At 41.4% G+C, this 22,661-nt stretch overlaps 1 protein-coding gene across 5 annotated transcripts; it reads right to left on the bottom strand.

Annotated features, from left to right (window-relative positions):
- Window positions 1-8,691: 8,691 nt before the first annotated feature.
- On the bottom strand, window positions 8,692-22,264 carry PPP1R15B (protein phosphatase 1 regulatory subunit 15B). Of its 5 annotated transcripts, XR_002823922.1 has the most exons (4): window positions 20,311-22,264; window positions 16,405-16,621; window positions 10,892-11,013; window positions 8,692-10,753 (listed from the first exon to the last, which is right to left on the bottom strand). XR_002823922.1 is itself a non-coding variant. In XM_023730317.1 (3 exons), the coding sequence occupies exons 1-2, from the start codon at window positions 22,210-22,212 to the stop codon at window positions 16,406-16,408; spliced, it is 2,118 nt and encodes a 705-aa protein (XP_023586085.1). In that variant the 5' UTR covers window positions 22,213-22,264; the 3' UTR covers window positions 8,693-11,013; window position 16,405. The 5 variants fall into 5 exon arrangements, 4 of the variants coding, with proteins under 4 accessions (XP_023586085.1, XP_023586086.1, XP_004375307.1 ...); XM_023730317.1 differs by having other exon boundaries at window positions 8,693-11,013; XM_023730318.1 differs by lacking the exon at window positions 10,892-11,013 and having other exon boundaries at window positions 8,693-10,753.
- Between the last annotated feature and the right edge of the window lie 397 nt (window positions 22,265-22,661).

Genomic DNA, 22,661 nt, shown 5'->3' with positions numbered 1-22,661 from the left:
TGTCTTTTATGGTAGATTTTGTTTTAAAGTCTATTTTATCTGAGATTAGAATTGCCACTCTGCAGGATTCCATTTTTATGAAACCAAAAAAAAAAAAAAAAAAAACACAAATCCATTGCCACTGAGTCAATTCTGACTCATAGTGACCCCACAGGATTTCCAAGGGGCGACTGGTGAATTTGAACTGCCAACCTTTTGGTTAGCAGCAGAACACTTAACCACTATGCCACTAGGGCTCCTCTGTTGCTGTTGTTAGGTGCCATTGAGTCAGTTCTGACTCATAGCGACCCTATGTACCACAGAACAAAACACTGCTCAGTCCGGCACCATGCACACAATCGTTATGCTTGAGCCCACAGTTGCAGCCACTGTGTCAATCCATCTCATTGAGGGTCTTCCTCTTTTTTGCTGACCCTGTACTTTGCCAAGCATGATGTCCCTCTCCAGGGACTGGTCCCTCCTGATAACATGTCCAAAGTATGTGAGACGTAGTCTCCCATCCTTGCTTCTAAGGAGCATTCTTGTTGTACTTCTTCCAAGATGGATTTGTTCACTGTTTTGGTATATTCACTATTCTTCACCAACACCACAATTCAAAGGCATCAATTCTTCTTCAGTCTTCCTTATTCATTGTCCAGCTTTCGCATGCATATGATGCGATTAAAAAATACCATGACTTGGGTCAGGCACACCTGAGTCTTCAGGTGACATCTTTGCTTTTCAACGCTTTAAAGAGGTCTTTTGCAGCAGATATGCCCAATGCGATGTGTCTTTTGATTTCTTGACTGCTGCTTCCATGAGTGTTACTTATGGATCCAAATAAAATGAAATCCTTGACAACCTCAATCTTTTCTTCATTTATCATTGCTTATTGGTTCAGCCGTGAGGATTTTTGTTTTATGTTGATGTATAATCCATACCGAAGGCTGTAGTCTTTGATCTTCATCAGTCAGTGCTTCAAGTCCTCTTCACTTTCAGCAAGCAAGGTTGTGTCATCTGCATAAAATAGGTTGTTAATGAGTCTTCCTCCAATCCTCATGCCCCGTTCTTCTTCATATAGTCCAGCTTCTCGGATTATTTGCTCAGTACACAGATTGAATAAGTACGGTGAAAGGATACAACCCTGACGCACACCTTTCCTGACTTTAAACCACAAAGTATCCTCTTGTTCTGTCTGAACAACTACCTCTTGATCTATGCACAGGTTCCTCACAAGCATAATTAAGTGTTCTGGAATTCCCATTCTTCGCAATGTTATCCATAATTTGTTATGATCCACACAGTCAAATGTCTTTGCCTAGTCAATAAAACACAGGTAAACATCTTTCTGGTATTCTCTGCTTTCTGCCAAGATCCATCTGACATCAGCAATGATATCCCTGATTCCACGTCCTCTTCTGAATCTGGCCTGAATTTCTGGCAGTTCCTTGTCGATATCTTGCTGCAGGCACTTTTGAATGATCTTCATCAAAATTTTACTTTCCTGTGATATGAATGATATTGTTCGATAATTTCCGCATTTGGTTGAATCACCTTTCTTGGGAATAGGCATAAATATGGATCTCTTCCAGTCAGTTGACCAGGTTGCTGTCTTCAAATTTCTTGGCATAGACAAGTGAGCACTTCAAGTGCTGCATCCATTTGTTGAAACATCTCAATCGATATTCCACCAATTCCTGGAGCCTTGTTTTTTGCCAACACCTTCAGTGCAGCTCACACTGTCATTTGTTGTACTCTGGGGTCTTGCGTGTTGCTGTGATGCTAGAAGCTATGCCACCGGTATTCAGATACCAGCAGGGCCACCCATGGCAGACAGGTTTCAGCTGAGCTTTCAGACTAAGACAGACTAGGAAGAAGGACCTGGCAGTCTACTTCTGAAAAGAATTAGCCAGTGAAAACCTTATGAATAGCACTGGAACATTGTCTGATATAGTGCCAGAAGATAAGCCCCCAGGTTGGAAGGCACTCAAAAGACGACTGGGGAAGAGCTGCCTCCTCAAAGTAGAGTCGACCTTAATGACATGGATGGAGCAAGCTTTCAGGACCTTCATCTGTTGATGTGGCATGACTCAAAATGAGAAGAAACAGTTGCAAACAACCATTAATAATCGGAACGTGGAATGTACGAAGTACGAATCTAGGAAAATTGGAAATCATCAAAAATGAAATGGAATGCATAAACATTAATATCCTAGGCATTAGTGAGCTGAAATGGGCTGGTATTGGCCATTTTGAATCGGACAATCATATGGTCTACTATGCCAGGAATGACAACTTGAAGAGGAATGGCGTTGCATTCATCGTCAAAAAGAATATTTCAAGATCTATCCTGAAGTACAACGCTGTCAGTGATAGGATAATACCTATACGCCTACAAGGAAGACCAGTTAATAGGACTATTATTCAAATTTTTGCACCAACCACTAAGGCCAAAGATGAAGAAATTGAAGAGTTTTACCAGCTTCTGCAGTCTGAAATCCATCAAACATACAATCAGGATGCATTGATAATTACTGGTGATTGGAATGGCAAAGCTGGAAACAAAGAAGGATTGGTGGTTGGAAAATATGGCCTTGGTGACAGAAACAATGCCGGAGAGCACATGATAGAATTTTGCAAGACCAACGACTTCATTGCAAATACATTTTTTTATCAACATAAAAGGAAACTATACACATGGACCTCAACAGATGGAATGCACAGAATCAAATTGACTATATCTGTGGAAAGAGATGACGGAAAACCTCAATATCATCAGTCAGAACAAGGCCAGGGGCTGACTGTGGAACAGACCATCAATTGCTCAGATGCAAGTTCAAGTTGAAACTGAAGAAAATTAGAACAAGTCCACCAGAGCCAAAGTATGACCTTGAGTATATCCCACTGAATTTAGAGACCATCTCAAGAATAGATTTGACACATTGAACACTAATGACCGAAGACCAGACGAGTTGTGGAATGACATCAAGGACATCATACATGAAGAAAGCAAAAGGTCATTAAAAAGACAGGAAAGAAAGAAAAGACCAAAATGGATATCAGAAGAGACTCTGAAACTTGCTCTTGAATGTCAAGTAGCTAATGCAAAAGGAAGAAATGATGAAGTAAAAGAACTGAACAGAAGATTTCAAAGGGCGGCTCGAGAAGACAAAGTAAAGTATTATAATGATATGTGCAGAGAGCTGGAGATAGAAACCCAAAAGGGAAGAACATGCTCGGCATTTCTCAAGCTGAAAGAACTGAAAAAATTCAAGCCTCGAGTTGCAATAATGAAGGATTCTATGGGGAAAATATTAAACGACACAGGAAGCATCCAAAGAAGATGGAAGGAATACACACAGTCATCATAACAAAAAGAACTGGTCGACATTCAACCATTTCAAGAGGTACCATATGATCAGGAACCGACGGTAGTGAAGGAAGAAGTCCAAGCTGCACTGAAGGGCTCCTCTAGGAAAGGTAAAATAATGATAAAAAGCGGATCAGTAGCTTATCAAAAGCTGGAGATCAGAGAGAGGACTGAATACAAAAGCACGAGATAACTTTAGGGATGATGGAAATGTTCTATATTTTTATCGTGGTGGTTTACATGACTGCATACATTTATCAAAACTCATTGAATTGTACAATTAAAACTGGTGAATTTAATTGTATATAAATTATACTTCAATAGGCTGATTTTTTAAAAATGTCCTTAATATCTAGGAAAATCGGATATGAATGATACCGTGCCTAATGAAGATGCGCTTTTCGTAACACTAAGTTCCAATGAACCTCATGCTATCACTTGAAAGATTAGTAATGAACACATTACATGCACTGTTTTAAAACTTGCAGTTTAAAGTCATCACCAATAATGCTGGCTTTTCAAATATACCTCAAATATTTTAACTAAAAGTAATGTATAACATGAAGATAGGGCTTTTCAGACAGTTAATTGTTTCTTCAAAACACATGAATTAAGTTACATAATTGTTTGGGAGGATGGGGGTTGGAAAGCCTATGCTTTGGAAGAAGGCTATTATGCACCCAAGGTATTCTGTGCTAAGGACGCTTCCATCCAAGAGGTCAAAGTCCACAGGAGGAAATGGAAAGGCAAACCACAATTACAATTCCGTGTGATACAAACTGATTTAAAACAAACAAACAAAAAAAAACCTGCACAGGGTGCTGTAATACTCAAAACAAGATAATAAACTCTGAGGATTCAGAGATGGAGTCATTATCAGGGAAGCCTTTAGAGGGAAGATGAAACCTGATTGAGGAAAGTAAATATTCTCAGCGGGGTGGTTTTGTATACAGAGTGGAATGGCGCAGTGGTTAAGCATTCGGCTGCTAACTGAAAGGTCAGCGGTTCAAACCCACCAGCTGCTCTGCAGAAAAAAAGATACAGCAGTCTGCTTCTATAAAGAAAACCCTCTGAGGCACTTCTAATCTGTCCTTTAATAGGGGTCCCTATGAGTTGGAATCGACTCGAACAGCAATAGGATACAGAGTGGAAGGGATAAGAAGGGACACTGGCTTTACTATAACTTGTCATCCCATTTGAAACAAAATTGCATGGTAAATTAATTGCATGAATATACACCTGCTTAAGGACCTTTCTTTTGTAATTCAATCTTCCTCTAAAAAACTACCTTCCCTCAGGTAATACTGGGTTACACCCACAGGCCAATGGAGCCGTGCCTTTCAGTAGGTTGTCTTGGGGGAGGGGATCTGTTCAGAGGTGGAACTCCAGAAAATGTGACAATCAGAAGTAAAAAAACAAAAATAAAAACACTCCTGTGTAAATTCCCGGAGGTCTATGCCAAGAAATTTGGAAGACAGTTACCTGGCCAACCAACTGAAAGAGATCCATACGTGTGCCCATTCCAAAGAAAGCTAATCCAACATAATGTGGAAATTATGGAACAATATCATTAATATCACACACAAGCAAAATTTTAATGAAGATCATTCGAAAGTGGTTGCAGCAGTACATCAACGGGGAACTGACAGAGATTCAAGCAGCATTCAGATTGCTGATGTCAGATGGATCTTGGCTGAAAGCAGAGAATGTCAGAAAGATGTTGTCATAAACAGGCCTACAAACAATAATACACAAGAAGAACATGCTTCCTAGATCAATCAAGTATACGAGACCGTCTTAGTTATCTAATGCTGCCATAACAGAAATACCACAAGTGGATGGCTTTTAACAAAGAGGAATTTATTGTCTCAGTCTAGGAGGCCAGAAGTATGAATTCAAGGTGCTAGCTCCAGGGAAAGGCTTTCTCTCTCTGTCGTCTCTAGGGGAAGGTTCTTGTCATCAATCTTTCTCAGTCAAGGAGCTTCGCAGCGCAAGGACCCTGGGTTCAAAGGACATAATATTCTCCTGGCTCATATTTCTTGGTGGTATGAGGTCCCCAGGTCTCTCTGCTTGCTTCTCTCTTTTATATCTCAAAAGAGATTGGCTTAAAACACAAACTAATCTTGTAGATTGAGTCCTGCCTCATTAACATAACTGCTGCTAATCCCACCTCATTAACATCATAGAGGTAGGATTTACAACACATAGGAAAATCACATCAGATAACAAAATTGTGGACAATCACACGATACCTGGTAATCATGGCCTAGACAAGTTGACATATATTTTGGGGGGACACAATTCAATCCATAATATTCCACACTTGGGCCCCTAAAAATTCATGCCCTTGCCACATGTAAAACATATTCACCCCATCATATCATAGCAAAAGTCTTAAATCAACTCCAAGTCCAAAATCCAAAAATTCCTCATCTGTGAAATCTAGAATACAAGTTATCTGCTTCCAAAGTACAATGGTGGAACAGGCAGGCACAAGCTAGACATTTCCATTACAAATGGGAGAAATTGGAGGGAAAGGGATAACAGGCACCAAGCAAGTCAGCAGAACACATTACAGGAGCCCTCAAGGCTTTGAAAATAATCCTCTGTTCTCTGGGACCAATTACACAATGGCCCTGCCCTCCAGACTCTATATATTGGCCACACTCTCTGGATTCTGAGTGGAGGTCCCTCGCCTCTGTTCTTCAGCTCCACTTGCCAGGCCCACTGAAATGGCAACTCTGCTCCCTCTACTCCCTCTAATTTGGGCAGCCCCATTCTCCTAGTCCATCTGAGTGGTGACGCCACCCTTTGAGACCCCAGAGGTCATGGCCCTACCCTTTGAGACTCAGGCTGCTTTGCTTCCTGGGATCCTTGGCTCTTCACCTTCTGCTTCCTAGTTCCTTGACCTCTTGGCCCCTCGGGCCTCACTGCCCATGTCTGCCCTGCTGGAACAAGTGTTCCAAAGCTCTGTAGTTCCACCGATAAGTGCCTGGAGATACCCCACTCTGCCAGTAAACTTCAACTGGAAGGCACTCAGCTCTTTTGCTCCGTGGGTGGGTCCGCAAGCCTAGCTCCACCAATAAGTGCTTGGAGGCACCACATTCAGCTCTGTCACTCCATGGATCAGCTCAAGCACTGTCTTGCATTGGTCTCCTGGTTCTGCCGCTGCTTCTCACCATCTGCACCATCTCCAGTGTAACAGCTCTCCTCACTTCCTTCTGAGTCCTCAACAGAATTGTCTTTGACATCCATAATTCCACCAACAGTCTCTTCAATGCACTCTAGGCTTTTACTATTAGGCACTTTAAAATTCTTCCAGCCTCTGTCCATTCAGTTTCAAAACTGCTTCTACATTTTCAGTATCTGTTAGAGCAGCACCCCACTCTTAGTACCAAATTCTTTCTTAGTTATCTAGTGCTGCTACAACAGAAATACAAGTGGACAGCTTTAACAAAGATAAATTTATTCTCTCACAGTCTAGGACTACAGAAGTCTGAATTCAGGTGCTAGCTCCAGGGGAAGGTCCTTGTCATCAATCTTCCCCGGTTGAGGAGCTTCTCAGTCTAGGGACCCTGGGTGCAAAGGACAAGCTACTCTCCTGGCTCCTGTTTCTTGGTGTTATGAGGCCCCCAAGTCTATCTATTTGCTTCTCTCTTTTATATGTTAAAAGAGAGTGGCTTAAGACACAACCTGAGCTTGTAGATTGAGTCCTACCTCATTAACATAACTGCCACTAATCCCACCTCATTAACATCACAGAGGTAGGATTTACAACACATAGGAAAATCACATCAGATAACAAAATTGTGGACAATCACACAATACTGGGAATCATGGCCTAGCCAAGTTGATACACATTTTGGGAGGAATCAATTCAATCCATAACAGATGTTTACCTGTGTTTTATTGACTATGCAAAGGCATTTAACTGGGTATCATAACAAATAACATTGCAAAGAATGGGAATTCTAGAACACTTAATTGTGCTCATGAGGAACCTGTACATAGACCAAGAGGCAGTGGTTCGAACAGAACAAGGGGATACTACATGGTTTAAAATCAGAAAAGGCGTGCATCAGGGTTGTATCCTTTCACCATACTTATTCAATCTGTATGCTCAGCAAATAATTCAAGAAGCTGGACTATATGAAGAAGAATGGGGCATAAGGATTGGAGAAAGACTCATTAACAACCTGCGTTATGCAGATGACACAACCTTGCTTGCTGCAAGTGAAGAGAACTTGAAGCACTTACTGATGAAGATCAAAGACCACAGCCTTCAGTATGGATTACACCTCAACATAAAGAAAACAAAAATCCTCACACTGGACCAAAATGCAACATCATGATAAACAGAGAAAATACTGAAGTTGTCAAGGATTTCATTTTACTTGGATCCACAATCAATGCCCATAGAAGCAGCCGTCAAGAAATCAAATGACACATTGCATTAGGCAAATCTGCTGCAAAAGATCTCTTTTAAGTACTAAAAAGCAAAGATGTCACTTTAAGGACTATGGTGGCCTGACCCAAGCTACCATATTTTCAATTGCCTCATATGCATGTGAAAGATGGGCAATGAGTAAGGAAGATTGAAGAATTGATGGCTTTGAATTATGGTGTTGGCGAAGAACATTGAATATACCATGGACTGCCAGAAGAATGAACAAATCTGTCTTGGAAGAAGAACAGCCAGAATGGTCCTTAGAAGAGAGGATGGCAAGACTTCGTCTTATGTACTTTAGACGTGTTATCAGGAGGGACCAGTCCCTGGAAAAGGACATCATGCTTGGTAAAGCAGAGGGTCAGCAAAAAAGAGGAAGACCCTCAATGAGATGGGTTGACACAGTGGCTACAACAATGAACTCAAACATAACAATGATTATGAGGATGGTGGGGAACCCGGCAGTGTTTCCTTCTATTGTATGGAACTGACTTGATGGCACCTAACAACAACAAAAAAGAAACTTCTACCCCTCCCTACTCTGAAACACATGGAGTTGCCATGAGCCAGAATCTACTTTGCGGCAACCGGTGTGGTTTGGTTACCCCCACCTACCAAGTCATATCAAGCAGAAACAAAAGAAAAGAAAATCTGCACAATAACACAATTGAAAGTTGCCTCAGTTACTACACATAAACCAAACCCATTGCAGTCGAGACTAGTGACACTATAGGACAGGACAGAACTGCCCCGTGTTTCCTAGGCTGTAATCTTCATGAGAGCAGATTGCCACATCTTTCTCCCGTGGAGCAGTTAGTGGGTTCAAACCACCAAACTTTCGGTTAGCAACTGAGTGCTTAACCACTGCACCACCAGGGCTCCTTTCAGGCACTACCAAAAAACCCATCCAAGGGTTTCCAAGGAATGGCTGGTGGATCTGAACTATCAACCTTTTGGTTCAGACAGAGGGAAATTAGATGCAAACATACAATGGCCTTCCATTTTGCACACCAGGAAGTGGCCCAGGGGTAGGTAGCTCCTCACCTAAGTTTACTGTTTCAGTTCATTTGGAGCCAATACTAACCTACCAAAAACTAGTCCTGGATAGCTACCTGGCTGTGGCAACTAGCTCTAAGAAGGAAACTGAGCCCAATAATTTCCTGAGGTTTTTTTCCACCATCCAGGCTAGTCATGTGTAAAACTCTCTTATCCAGTACAGTGACTCTCCACACCAGGAGCAATGTGGCACCCTTCCCCTCCTCCCACCGAGAATGACTGCCCTGATGCATAGGAATGCAGAAAGCTGAATACCAGACAAATAGTTAAGTGACATGAAGCACTGATTGGAAAAATCCTAATACAAAAAACCCAGCAAATATTCTTACATCAAGGAGCCCTGGTGGCACAATGGTTAAGAACTTGGCTGCTAACCGAAAGATCAGCGGTTCAAACCCACCAGCGGCTTCTCAGGAGAAAAGACCTGGAGATCTGCATCCATAAAGATTATAGCTTAGGAAACCCTATGAGGCACTGTCCAGTAGGGTCGCTATAAGTCAGAACCCACTCCACAGCACACAAAAACCCCCTTACGTCAGTCTCTTAGATCTCACCTCTAATTACTCATTTCATTCTCCCTTTGTATACATCAGGAAGAATCAGTTCATTTGTTTGTGTTCAAATACAAATCTTGGTTCTCCCACAAGGGACACCTTCCACTAACGGATAGTTATCACAGAAAGGTGGAGTCACAACGGGCCAGGCAAGCCTAGAAAGGGCAGGGCAGCACCGTTTCCCAGCTTGTTTATACACGGAAGGAATGTCCTCCAAAGGAGCGATAGCCATCAGACAAGTAACGCCATCTGGTGGATTCAACAGAGCATTTCTAAGAAACTCAAAGCCAACCTTCTGCCAAAAAGGGGTAGGCAGAACTTAAACCCCTGGTGTGGGGGGAAGACTACCCTGGTACTCCTAAACAAAATAGTAATTCTGGAAGAGAAAGTTCTCAGCTGATTTGCTCACATACTAAATTGACATTATTAATATGCACCTTATCAATGACACTGTAATTACTGTGGTATCCCTAGTCAAATTGAAAGCTGTAATTACATTCTACAGACTTAAAGCTTACCTTCAGCTTCTCTCTAAGGACCTTTCAGTTCCCTGATTCTACATCATCTATGGTTTGTGGCACGTTTGTTTCTGATCTGACGTGGCTGTGTTGATGAAAGTTCAGGAAAGACTACATGAGAGATGGCTTTAAGAAAGTCATCAACTCATCAAGAAATAGTTATTGACTATCTATAATGTGCCAGGCACAGTTCTAGGCTCTGGGCTCACAGACTACACAACCAAGTCCCTGCTCTCATGGAGCTTACAGACTAGTGAGGGTGGGGGCAGAGAAGGAAGAAGTAAAAACGTTAACAAGATGAGGTCAGAAGTGAACATAACTTGAAAAGGTAGTGTGAGAGGAAAAGGAGGAACTGAGGGGTCATTAAATAGGGTGGTGAAAGGACTCTTGGAAATCACATTTGACATCCAAAGACAAGCTAGCCTTCTCATGATGAAATTTGTTTTTAAAAACAACTATTTCAGAACATATATCCAGATGAGTCTCTTTGAAAACTCCATTGGGACTCCTCTTTGGTTTTTGCCTTCAGAGCCAATGCATGCACTCAGTTAAGAAAAGCAGGCTGAACTCAAAGCAGCATTATGCAGCTTAATCACTTCTTTCTTTGACCCTGAATGTCTTTGGGATGTTTCTAAAAATGAATTCCATCTCAGAGCGTAAATATTTACCCAACATTTTGGTGGGAAAATGTGCAGTAAGTTCTCAAGAGCATTGAGAACTCTGTGAGGTCCTTCCGTTTTCTTGGTGGATACTATCTCCAATGGACACACATCTCCGGCAGTTGTGCTGTTCTTCCGCTATGAAGGTCCTCATCCTTCTAGGTAAGAATCTACAAAACAGCAGTGAAAATAAAATATTTGACAAAAAAGAAAGGGAGAAACTAGAAGAGAAGGATGGTACTGACATAAAGGGAAGGGTAAGAGATTAAAATGAACAAAATCTGAAAAATTGCTCCAAAGGTCCTTACCTTGTAGTTCAGTTTTCTAGACTTTCAATCCCGTTAGACCACTGGGGTATCCTCCCCACGCGTCAAGCAGCCCACTTTTCACAAATTGGTTTCCCCATCTTTCCCTGGTGAGATTAGGGAGCCTGGCAGTTGTAAAATAATTCAAATTGCTGACATTGTAATACATACCTCCCCCACCCACCGCAGGGTGTTCTCCATTCCATGTACAGAATGATTTCTCTGATGTCATACCTGCTACTGAAATGTATTAGCTAAAGCATTATAGGTTTTGCTTGATGAATCCTCAGAGTCAGCAGAGGTAGAAATCTATTTATCCTACTTATTACACCTACTGTTATAAATCTCCATATCATGCTGCCTTTGTATTTTATAGCCGTAAATGACCTACACAAACGTAAGTCTCACTGAAGCATATCCAGGAAGGACAAGACTGGTATGTTTTGTATTGATCACAAAGCACTCAACTAAGTCCATAAAGAATCCTAATTACAGATGTAGGAAGATTCCAATTAGCTAACATTTGTGCCATAATCAGTTAAGTGAAGAAATATCAAAACCTCTTTTGACACATAAAAGGAAACTAAGCCTCTTAGCTCCAGAAGGTATCCTGGGCAGCATGTCTGTTCCTTAGAATGTATCAAGAATGCCTTTGTCCAGCTCTATAGTAGATATTTCTATAAACAAAATGTACTTTTATGAGAAAAAATGAAGATATTTCCATTTTTATTCAAAACAGGTACAGAGGAGAGTCCAAAGTAAGACTCCAAATGAGAATATGTAAGACCACCAAATTCTCAAATCTATGTGTCAACATTTCTGAGGTCAGCAACTAAATATTTGTTTTAAACTTTCTATTGAAGTAGAAAACACAGCACCATGTCTGTATCAGGACCCAGCCCCACTGCCATCAAGTCGATTCCTACTCACTGAGACCCCATAGGGTGTCCAAGGCTGTAAATCTCTACGGAAGGAGACTGTCACATCTTTCTCCTGTGGAGCCACTGGTGGTTTCAAACCACCGACCTTCCGGTTAGCAGTCGATCGCTTTAACCACTGTGCCTCCAGGGCTCCTTATATCAGGGAAGGCATAAATCTGGCTGGATGTGAAGATGGTTATTTCCATACACCTTCCTGGGGAGAGACAGCTTTTTTGACCCCAAGATGATTTAAAAAAAAAGTATAACCTGGGGCTATGAATTCAGTATGTACTAAACATTGATGATCTAAACTAAATGTTACTTTCTCTCCTTCCTTCCAGTTCAGAAATACACTTTTAGTAACTTTTCTTCGTTAGTTGGATCCAAATGCTTGAATTACAAAAGCTGTTATTGCTTAGTACACTAATAGACTTGCCATAACCCAAATGTCTTTTCCTTCAGCATAAGTCTGTTCTTTCTTATGATACCATCATATGTAGTCAGTATTATAATGAGAACATCATGATTCATATAACATGGTTATCATGAATAATAAGCATAAAACAGAGAAGCAGACAGCCCTGCTACTTAGGAGAAACACTATGCTAAGCCACCATATAAATGTTACTGCTTCTGTGAATACACCATTTATTTAACTGTTTTCTTCGCAGAAGTCGACAGCTGAGGTCAATTTTAGAATCAAATTGCTAAGACAAGAATAGATAAATACACAGAGACCAACACTCATGGATGGTCACCAGGGATGGGGTGGGGCGAGGAGGAAGCACTCTTGAGATAGTAGACACTTGTTATTTTTGGTAATAGAAAAGGTAGCATCGAATATGGGTGACATGCACACAGCCTGACCAAGGTAAATGATGTCACTAAGAAATACACAAGAGGAAAGGGCGTTTTTGGTAAAGGATATGACAAATGCTACTTTGCAACAACACCAACAACTAAAAATGCTTTTTGTTACACAAATACATATATAGGTACATATGTGTATCAGTATGACTATGTGGGCACATACGTATGCATAGACAGACGTATCTTTGGGCATATATACATATAGGTTTGTTGTGCATGCATGTATATCCACATATATAATAAGCCACATAGGGGACACAGGTACAGATACCTCTTAGACATCACCAAATGCCTTGCAAGACTGTTTTTCTGGGTTTGAAGGCTTAGGACCATAGTTTCATGAGATAACTCAGTTACTTGGCGCAATATAGTTCATAAAGTGTATGTCCTACATCCCAATGTGGTGAGTAGTGTCTGGGATGTTAAAAGCTTGAGTGGCCATCTAAGATACAACTGTTGTCTCTATGCACCTGGAACAAAAGAGAAAGAAGGAATCCTGACTCAGGGGAGAAAGCAGTCTACAGGACTAGTAGTCTACACGAATCACTGCCTCATCCACCCTGAGACCAGAACTAGGTGGTGCCCAACTACCACTTTCCACCGTTCTGATCAGGGCCACAATAGATGGATCCTGATACAATGGGAGAAAAATCTGAAACAACTCAAATTCTTAAAAAGTCCAGACTTGCTGGACTAGCTGAGACTGGAGGACTCCCTAAGACTGAGATAATCTTTAAACTTTAAAGTGAAATCATCCCTTGAGGTCACCTTTTAGCTAAATAACAGACTGGTTCATAAAATAACAAATATCACTTATGAGTAATGAATGAGGTCCTTTAAAAAAACCACCCAGATGAGATCAAATGGTCAAAAATTACTCTAAAGCAAAGACGAGAAGGTAAGGGGGCAGGGAAACAAGAGTACTGGAAATGGTACAAATAAAACAGAACGAATGAGAATGATGACACATTATGTAACTAATACCACCGAATAATCTGTGTAGAAATTGTTAAATGAAAACCTAATTTGCTGTGAAACTTTCACCTTAAATACAATGGGTCTTTCATATTGAGAACCAAAGTCTATTACTAAACTGTGGTTTGTAATTATATTTATCCTCACCATCCCTCCCCTTCATTAGATGAGGTGCCATCTGCATGTCATATAACCTTTTTAAACCATAAGAATTCATCCAGCACCTCCAAAGTTTATAGTGCTTCTAGAAAAATATGTGATTTAATCCTGAAAATCCTGCTCAAAACCAATTCCAAAACCAATGTGAAATACTATGAAACATACACTGTTTAACCAAAATATCATGTAACAGTTAATAACTGCAAATATATTTATTACAATTTACAGATTAGTTAACAGTTTTATATACAAATATAATTTTAGCTATAAAATCCCAACAAACTGGTTACATTTAAATCATTAGATCTGCAGAAGCCAATTTAGAAGTCTTCTAGTCCCCTAACTTCACCTTCCTTAAATTATAAAAAAATAAATCTGATAGCTTTGATTTCAAGTTAAAGAGGCGCTGTTATCACATTTCAACACTCAGAAATAGAAATGTTACCTGTCTGTATAGTCTTTCACATGCTACACTGACACTTAAAGCACCATTACAAGACTTTAAATGTGTGAAATATTCAATTAAAACCTCCAAGGATTTTATTTCTAAGACTGTGGGGATCTAACTGTTCTAACTAGGATTGGGATGAGACAATTCTTTTTTGTTCTGTTTTTCCTTCAGTCCAACTTAAAAATGGTCCCTTCTGTCCTTCTCATCATGTCTGTCCATTTCTTTTAGAGGAGGGAGGTATACGGGTGAACGTTTAACCAGCTTTTACTCAAGTTTTTTGGCAGTGAGGTTCGAATGTCAAGGGAACAATTTTCCAAAATCCAATGAATGTAAAGATGCCCTGTTATTTTCAAACATGCAGGGGTGCTAGATTTCAGAAACACAAAACACAACCTAAGTCTTTGAAATAAAATAGTATGCTTCAGTCTCATTTTAGAAAAATACCCTTACATTTGAAAAAAAGCTTTTTTCAAGGCAAATGATGCCTGCTTTCCAACTGACACAGCTGGTGCTTGAAGAGCCTGTTTCCATGGTATTAATGCATTCCCTACATTACCTGAAGTGGAGGTGCACTGGACAAGAATAAGGGCTCTGAAAAAACAGGACCAATCTTTGTGGTGTTGCACTCTCAGTGTGTAAGAACGTGTGTTAACACTGGAGGCAGTTCTTAGAGCAAACAAATAGGAATAAAGTAATGACCAGGTAGATTATAAACTGAGGTAGTAACCCTGTATGTGCTTCCGATGAAAACTTCATTCCCATACTGAAACAAGTTCCAAATTAAGAAGGCATCTACCCTACTCATGTCTTCCCCTATCTGTGCCAGGAGGTACATGGAGTAAAAACAGACTAGTAACGAGTTGGTTAATATTCCCTCAACCTAACAGATGCACACCAGGAAGAGCTAACCAAGTAAACCAAGCACAACCAGTCACTACAAAAACTTTGATTCAAAAGTAAACTCTGGGCTAAAGATATTTAGACTTTCTAGCTGGTCAATCTATAATTCTACCCTTTCCTGAGAGAAGTCAGGCCTTGCTATTACTTCTCCCATTAAAATAATGGAACACGATAAACTTGGATAGTGACTAAGTCTGTATTTTACATTTTAAACTGGAAAATTCAGAACTTCACCCTGACAGGTTATAAAAGTGACAGTGCTGAGGCATAAGATTAATAACACTGTTTTTTTGTTGAGAGTATACAACAAAACCAAATTGCTCTGAGACGTCTCCTATCTTCTTCTGAGGAAAACTCTAGGCTTTTAAGTTTAAAAAATAAATGCCTATGATGCAATTATTACTCTCTGGAGTCTTTTACAACCTCCACCTGTTGAATGATACAAAGAACCACATTCAACTGGCAACTACAATAACATATACAGAAGTCCCTCCATAGAGCAGTATGCACAGAAATTAAATATATTAGATGTTATATTTGGCAGAAAGATGCAGCTTTCCCGAAGTAGTCGAGAGTACTACCCATGTAGGATTTGTGACAGTCCTTGGAAATAACTTAGGCAAAACAGAAACTAAAAATAAAAATCCTCCATACATTTTCAACCAGTCATTAGAAAAAAAAAAAAATATGATACAAGATAATATACTTTAACTTGGTAACATATACAAGATTATTTCCTTAGCCATAAGGTAGAAGGCCAAATCACTGAAATCAAATATACAGAGAAAACACAAAAGCCTACTAATTTCAAAATGTTATGGAGAGAAAGAGTGAGCCCAAAGTTTTTAGACAGCTATACATAATTTAAATTAGAACTGAAAAGGGCTTTGAACCCTATAAATATTGTTTCCCAAGAAAATAAGTTTTGAAAGTGCAAAATTACAACATAAAAGGTCCCCTTTTCAGTTCAACAAGCAAATAGCATTCAAAAACACATACAATTAAATCATAAAAGAAATGTCTTCAAAAAGGAAAGGATTAGAAATAACCACACTATCTCATCCTTCAATTCTGGATATTTCCGAGTGAGATATGTTGCAAAGAATATTAAACTAGGTCACTGGATCCAAGTTGCATTTCCTTTAAAAAGAATGTCAAAGGACAGCTGCCAATTTTTGTTTTTAAAAGAAACCTCTCAAGTAGGAGGTAGTGTATGCTAGGGCTAGAGGCCGTCAAATCACCTTAACATTGCTTGTTAAGTCCTTTGAAGCATGTTTCTTGGAGTCTATTAAACATTCTTTCTCTGTGCTCAAATGTCAAGCAATATCCAATAGCATCTTCGGTTTCTTGAATTCGTTTCTGGAACCTGCATCCATCACGCGCAAGTTCCTCCCAGGGTCCTTTACGATCCTCATCACCACTTATATAATACTCAGTAACTTCTTCAAGAAAGGTTACCTATAAAAACAAAGACTAATTTAATAACTCTCTAGGATCTTACAATTAGCACTGAGGTCAATAACCCTTTATGCTACTAGTTCTTTCAGAATAACACATATTATAGGAATGCTTGGTCCCAACCATAAAAGTAGCAAAAAAAGAAAAAGCTCTGACTGGATGGGCAACTGCCACTTGAATTTCTTTCATACATATGGATTTATGTATGTGTGTGTTGTGTATATATAAACATATCTTCCCCCCTTCACTTTTGATGTTAAAAGAATCCAGATGGAGAACTGATATTTTCCTATTATTAATCCCTGCTTCTTTAATCCTTAAGAAAACACAGTTGTAATATTCTTCCCTCGAAAATGACCAAAGTGTCCAAAGAAACTATTTCAGAAAATCACCACGACATCCCTGGAAGTTAATGCTTTTATTACAGCACAAAGGCTTTAACAACGTTTTCACTTCTATTTTTCCTTCAAAAAAAATTTACTCCTTAGTGCTTTTTTTGGATCATAGACCCTTATTTCTATTTTTGTATTATTAATTTTGTAATCAGAATATAGAAGAGAAAGTTACTTGGTAAACAAAGTGCAGCAAAATTAATTTATATCTTAAAGGCTTGTTACTAAAAAAGACTTTGTAGTTGAGATACAAACTCTCTTTGTATTTCCACTCAGCGGTGGCGCAGTGGTTAAGGGCTAGGCTGCTAACCAAAAGGTCAGCAGTTCAAATCCACCAGCAGCTCCTTGGAAACCCTATGGGGCATTTCTACTTGTCCTATAGGGTCGCTATGAGTCAGAATTGGCTGGATGGCCAACGGGGATTTTATATTTACATGAAACTGTAAATATTTCAATATACAGGATGACATGCAACGAGTGACAGTCCTTTTCAACCCCTATTTAATTTCTAATACAGAAGTTTCTAAGATAGTAAACTACAAAAGTAAATACTTGCTTTAAAGTACGTTCTATAGTTACATCAGCCAATCCCACTGTGGCCTACTACTTTCATTCTCTTTACATCAGGCCTGGGAATGCCCCTGAGGACAATTAGTAGGTATGTAACACCTTACTAAATATTGCATTCTAGTCATTACTCTTTCACTGAGTCACTAAGATAAATAACAACAAGCACTATATAATAACAAACACATAATGTTTGTTGTTGTTAGGTGCCATCGTGTTTACCATATGCCAAAGCACTTTACAATTTTTATCTCATTTAATCCTCACACCAACCCTATGAGCTGTGTACTATTATCATCCCCACAGTAGATACAGGCAAGATAGGCACAGAGAGGCTAACTGACCTACCCAAAGTCACACAGATGCTTAGTGGTGTAATCAGGATTCCAACACTGAGTCTGGCTCCATAATGTTCACTATGTTATGCCATGACACAAAGCATTGTAAACTAGATCTGAAAGCTTCATTCCAATAGATCAGGCACTACCCGTTTTTCTCTTAAAGAATGGCAAGTGGCCAAAGGCTGTCACATAATCTCACCATCTTTTAGACATAATCTTTTACAAGTTTTGGTTTTAGTTCATAGTCTCATGTCTGCTTACTCATCTCATTTTACTCAACGAGCAAAGCTAAAATGAGACACAAGACTGTCCTGAGGTCCCTGAGCAATAAGAGCTACCATATAAAGGCAAGGCAATGAATTACAACTTTTACTTACTTTACTCGTCCCATTTAAATCGTGCAATAACTCACACAGTAGATACTGTAACTGTTTCCACAGATAAATGAGTGAATCAAAGCCATAAGAGGTCATGTAACTTCCCTGGCCTAACCACTCAGGGATGGAGAACACCCGGCTCCAGGTGCCCAGTGCTCATTCCACTGCCCCACTTTGTTTACCTATCCACTCTAAATAGGTTTTGTCAGGGGCCCCTACAAGGACAGAGAAAAGCTCTTTTATCATCACATTTACTTCAGTGTGAGCTAAATTTTAATTTTTAACATGACTTGTTCTGCTTCTAAAGTAAGATATAAGATTACCGGCATTTAGAAACATGTTATACTCCCGGAATAGTTTGGAACCTGTAGATCATGGTACTGTACTGTACACGTGAGGCTCCTGATGTTGCTGAATCTGAAGTCAGTAACAACTCACCCACCTTTCTCCTTCCAAATAAACGTTTAGTAGCTAAAGAAAACTTCCCTCTACAAAAACAAAACAAAACAAAAAAAAAACCCTTGTGCATTTGGTGGATTTTTTTTTTCAATTAATAACTTTAGTTGAACTAACAGTAAAGAAAAAAAAGGCAATTCAAAAAACTCCCCAAATAAGGTTAATCTGATAATATGCTGTAAGAGCAAAATGCTCCATGAAGTTTTAAGACTAGCCTGAGAATAGGAAGTGACCATTATTGTTTACATATAATTTTCAACTTGCAGCTGGCCAATGATAACTAACCAATGACTGCTAACCGAAAGTTTGACGGTTTGAAACCACTAGCAGCTCTGCAGGAGAAAGATGTGGCAGTCCGCTTTCATAGACATTTACAGCCACGGAAACCCTATGGGGTCGCTATGAGTCGGAATCAACTTGATGGCAGTGGGTTTGGTTTTTTGATGATAACTAGTATTGCATTAAGGGAATATCATTTTCTGTATTGTTTTTGACTGTCAATCAAAACCATGTAAACGTCGAAAAAGTTTTTACACTGAAACTAATATTTTCTTTCCTGGCAAACAACCAAATAAATCTGAACTGGTGCCATCAGCCCTTTGGGTTCTAGTGGACAAGAATGAGGACACTGACACAAAGGAAAGACTGGTCCAAAGGACTCATGGACCACAACTGCCAAGGCCTCCATCAGACTGAGTCCAGCACAACGAGATGGTGCCTGGCTACCACCACTGACTGCTCTGACGGACCACAACAGAGGATCCCGGACAGAGCTGGAGAAGAATGTAGAACAAAATTCAAACTCACAAAAAATGACCAGACTTAACTGGTCTGACAGAGACTGGAGAAACCCCAAGAGTATGGCCCCCGGACACCCTGTTAACTCAGTACTGAAATCACTCCTGAGGTTCACCCTTCGGCCAAAGATTAGACAGGGCCATAAAACAAACAATAATACCCGTAGCTCAACCATGTATACGTGACTAAATCGGCACACCTCCCAGGGGCAAGGACCAGAAGACAGGAGGGGACAGGAAAGCTGGATGAATGGAAACGGGGAACCCAAGGTCAAGAAGGAGGGAGTGCTGACACATCGTGGGGTTGGCAACCAATGTCACAATATGTGTATTAATTGTTTAATGAGAAACTAATTTGCTCTGTAAACCTTCATCCAAAGTACAATTAAAAAAAAAAAAAGAGGACACTGTTATCATGGAAGTAAAATATTAAGTGTCTGCCAGGACATATGAGTCGGAATCGACTCAACAGCGACAGGTTTGGTTTTTGTTTGATTAATGACATGTCACGTGAAAACCATTTAAAAATTCTGTGGTTATAATAGGGCCATCCCAATCTCTAGAAAAATTGTGTATATTTCTGTTCCTTGAAAAACTGTGAAAAGCTGAAGCCTGTAGGGAACCTGCCAACTCGTTTAGAGGTCCTCTGCAAAAACATGCACTACTATTCCTCCAAAAAAGTCATGCTGCTATATTCAACCATATCAAAACAGTAAGAACAAATTACCAGGCATGTTAAGAGAAAGCAAGCAAACAAACCTTTTTTCTTTTGATAAGCCTGTGTCTTTCCCCAGAAAGAAACTGGCAGTGTACCAGGTCTGGACAGTCATTTCCTTGGCTCCCTAACTGCTGCACTTTACAAGAAAGTAAGGTGTGACACTCAGAAATGGCCACAAAGGACTCAGATGGTCTCTCTGAGTCACGATGGCCTTTCCAGTTTTTCCCTGATGTCTGAAAGGGAGCCTTAAAATTCAAAAGGTTGTAGGGGTCATCAGAGTTACAAAAAGAGTTCCACAGTTGGAGACTCTCGGCCTCATCTGCACTAGATTCCCAGTCATCTTCCTCTCCAGAACTCTGGTCAGGAGACTCAGGAGGGCTTCTAGTCTGGGGAGAATCCTCTAGATCAGATTTGTCGGACAAATCGTTCTCTGAATCAGAGGGCCCTCCAGGGCCAATGCTGGCCGCAGTCTGAATCGCTGCTGTAAAGTTCTGGGGATTGTAAGGATCTACACTGTAGAAAGAGTTCCAAAGGTGAAGCCCTTCAGTGTCTTGTTCAAGGTCTGACTCTGAAAGAGAGCTATCACTGTCAAAACCATCATCCTCCACATCCTCATCCCAATCCTCACCTTCAGAATCAGAACTTGACTCCAGGTCACTGGACCCACCTCCCAAAATGTAACCTATCAACTTGTTGCTACAGGCTGGTCTGGCAGACATGGGAAGGTCATCTTCTATGATTGAGTAGTTAACCCCACTAACTTGGTCCTCTCCAGGCTCTTTATCCACAGATATCTCACAAGATGGACAGTTTCCCAAAGGGCCCTGTTTTTCCAGAGCAAGTGGAACCTCTTTAGTCAACAATTCTATGTTTTCCTCAGGGACTTCCTGGCAGGTTCCAGGAATGGCTTCCACAGAGGAAACAAACTGTGCTGGGTTCTCTCTGCAGTGTTGTGGATCAATTCGAAGAAGGCTGTGCTCCTCCTCCAGGCTGTGATAGCCATGATCTTGGTCAGGGGTGGGTAATGTTTGCCCTCTGTTAGCCTGCTGCAGGAACTCCAGCCGTTTCATGCGAAGATGGTGGATTTCAGGCAGGCCTTCGGTAGAAAGAGGTGGGCATCCCTGCCACGAGGCTCCAGTGACCTCTGCATTCAGTGGCTGGGGGTGACAATGCTCATCAATCAGGCAGCTGCTCTCTGGAGTCAGAGTCTGGCAATCCACGAGCTCGCCACTTCCCACGCTGTTCTGATAACTGAGCTCTACCTGGGGAAGGCAGTCCAGGTAGGAGGGCTTCAGCAAACAGGAGACTACGTCGAAGTTGCTTAGGCGCTGAATGTTGAGAGCCTCTGAGGGCGAAGAGCCAAGTTCCTGGTCGGAGAAGAGCTGGGCTTGAAGGCTACTCGTCAACAGCTCCACTCTCCACAGCTGCTGCTCTAAGAGGAAAGCGTGTGCCGCAGGGTACAAAGCACGTCCTTTGGCTTTAAGTGCCAATTCTACATCTGGGGACAAGCACTGCCAATGGATCCCCTCCTCTACCCAATCAAGGTGGCTGGCAGCCGAGTCGTCCGAGAGGTCGAGCCGCAGCGAACTTACAGATTTCTGGGCGGTGGGGGCGGCAGGTCCGTCCCGTCCCCTCAGGGCGCTATAGCCTGCAGCCAACTCCAGCCATCTGGTAGGAATGAGCCCACCGAAAAGCTGGCTCCAAATCAGCAGCTTCTGAAACAAGCTGGGAAGCGGCGTAAAGAGCTGGGAAAGCAGCTTCATCCAGTAGCTGGTCCGAACCTCGGGCTGAGAAGAGGAAGCGAGTTTGGGGTTCCCGGAATTCTCCGGGGCGGCGGGTGTCGGGAACTTGGAAGAGCCTGGCGGTGATCGCCAAGGGAAGAGGAAGGGCAGCCGGAACCGGGAGCCTGCCCGTCTCCGCGATCCGTCTGCTCCCTGCTCCATCTCCTTTTTCTTGGCAATCTCTCTACCCAGAGCTCAGCGGCTGGGGGTCGGACGCGATTCGGAGGAGGCCTAAACAGTCTTGGCCTTACCTAGAGGCGGAGTTGGTGCTCCAGGCCGATCCCCGGGCCAACAGAGGTGCCACAGAGGAAAGCGGCTTCGGCAGCAGGCGGCAGACCGCAGCCCGGAAAGGCAGGGACAGGACGACGCAGCTGAGGCGAGAGCCATCCTGGCGAGGAAGGAGGTGGCCTAGTCCGCTCGAGGCCTCACCACCATAGATAGGAACCCTCCCACGGTGGCGACTTTCCAGAAGAGAGGGACCGTTAAAAAGCCCCTTAGCAGCGCGACACCGGAAGGACGGGGTAGGCAGGCGGGCGCGGTTGGAAGCAAAGTCCAAAATGGCCGCAGGGCCAGTGCTAGGAAGGACACCCCTGAACAACCGGATGAGACGA

This window comes from Trichechus manatus, unplaced genomic scaffold (genome assembly GCF_000243295.1).
Source record: "Trichechus manatus latirostris isolate Lorelei unplaced genomic scaffold, TriManLat1.0 scaffold00035, whole genome shotgun sequence".
NCBI classification, from domain to species: Eukaryota; Metazoa; Chordata; class Mammalia; order Sirenia; family Trichechidae; genus Trichechus; species Trichechus manatus.
The sequence above is the reverse complement of the archived record's forward strand: the minus strand, read 5'-3'. Positions and strand labels throughout refer to the sequence as shown.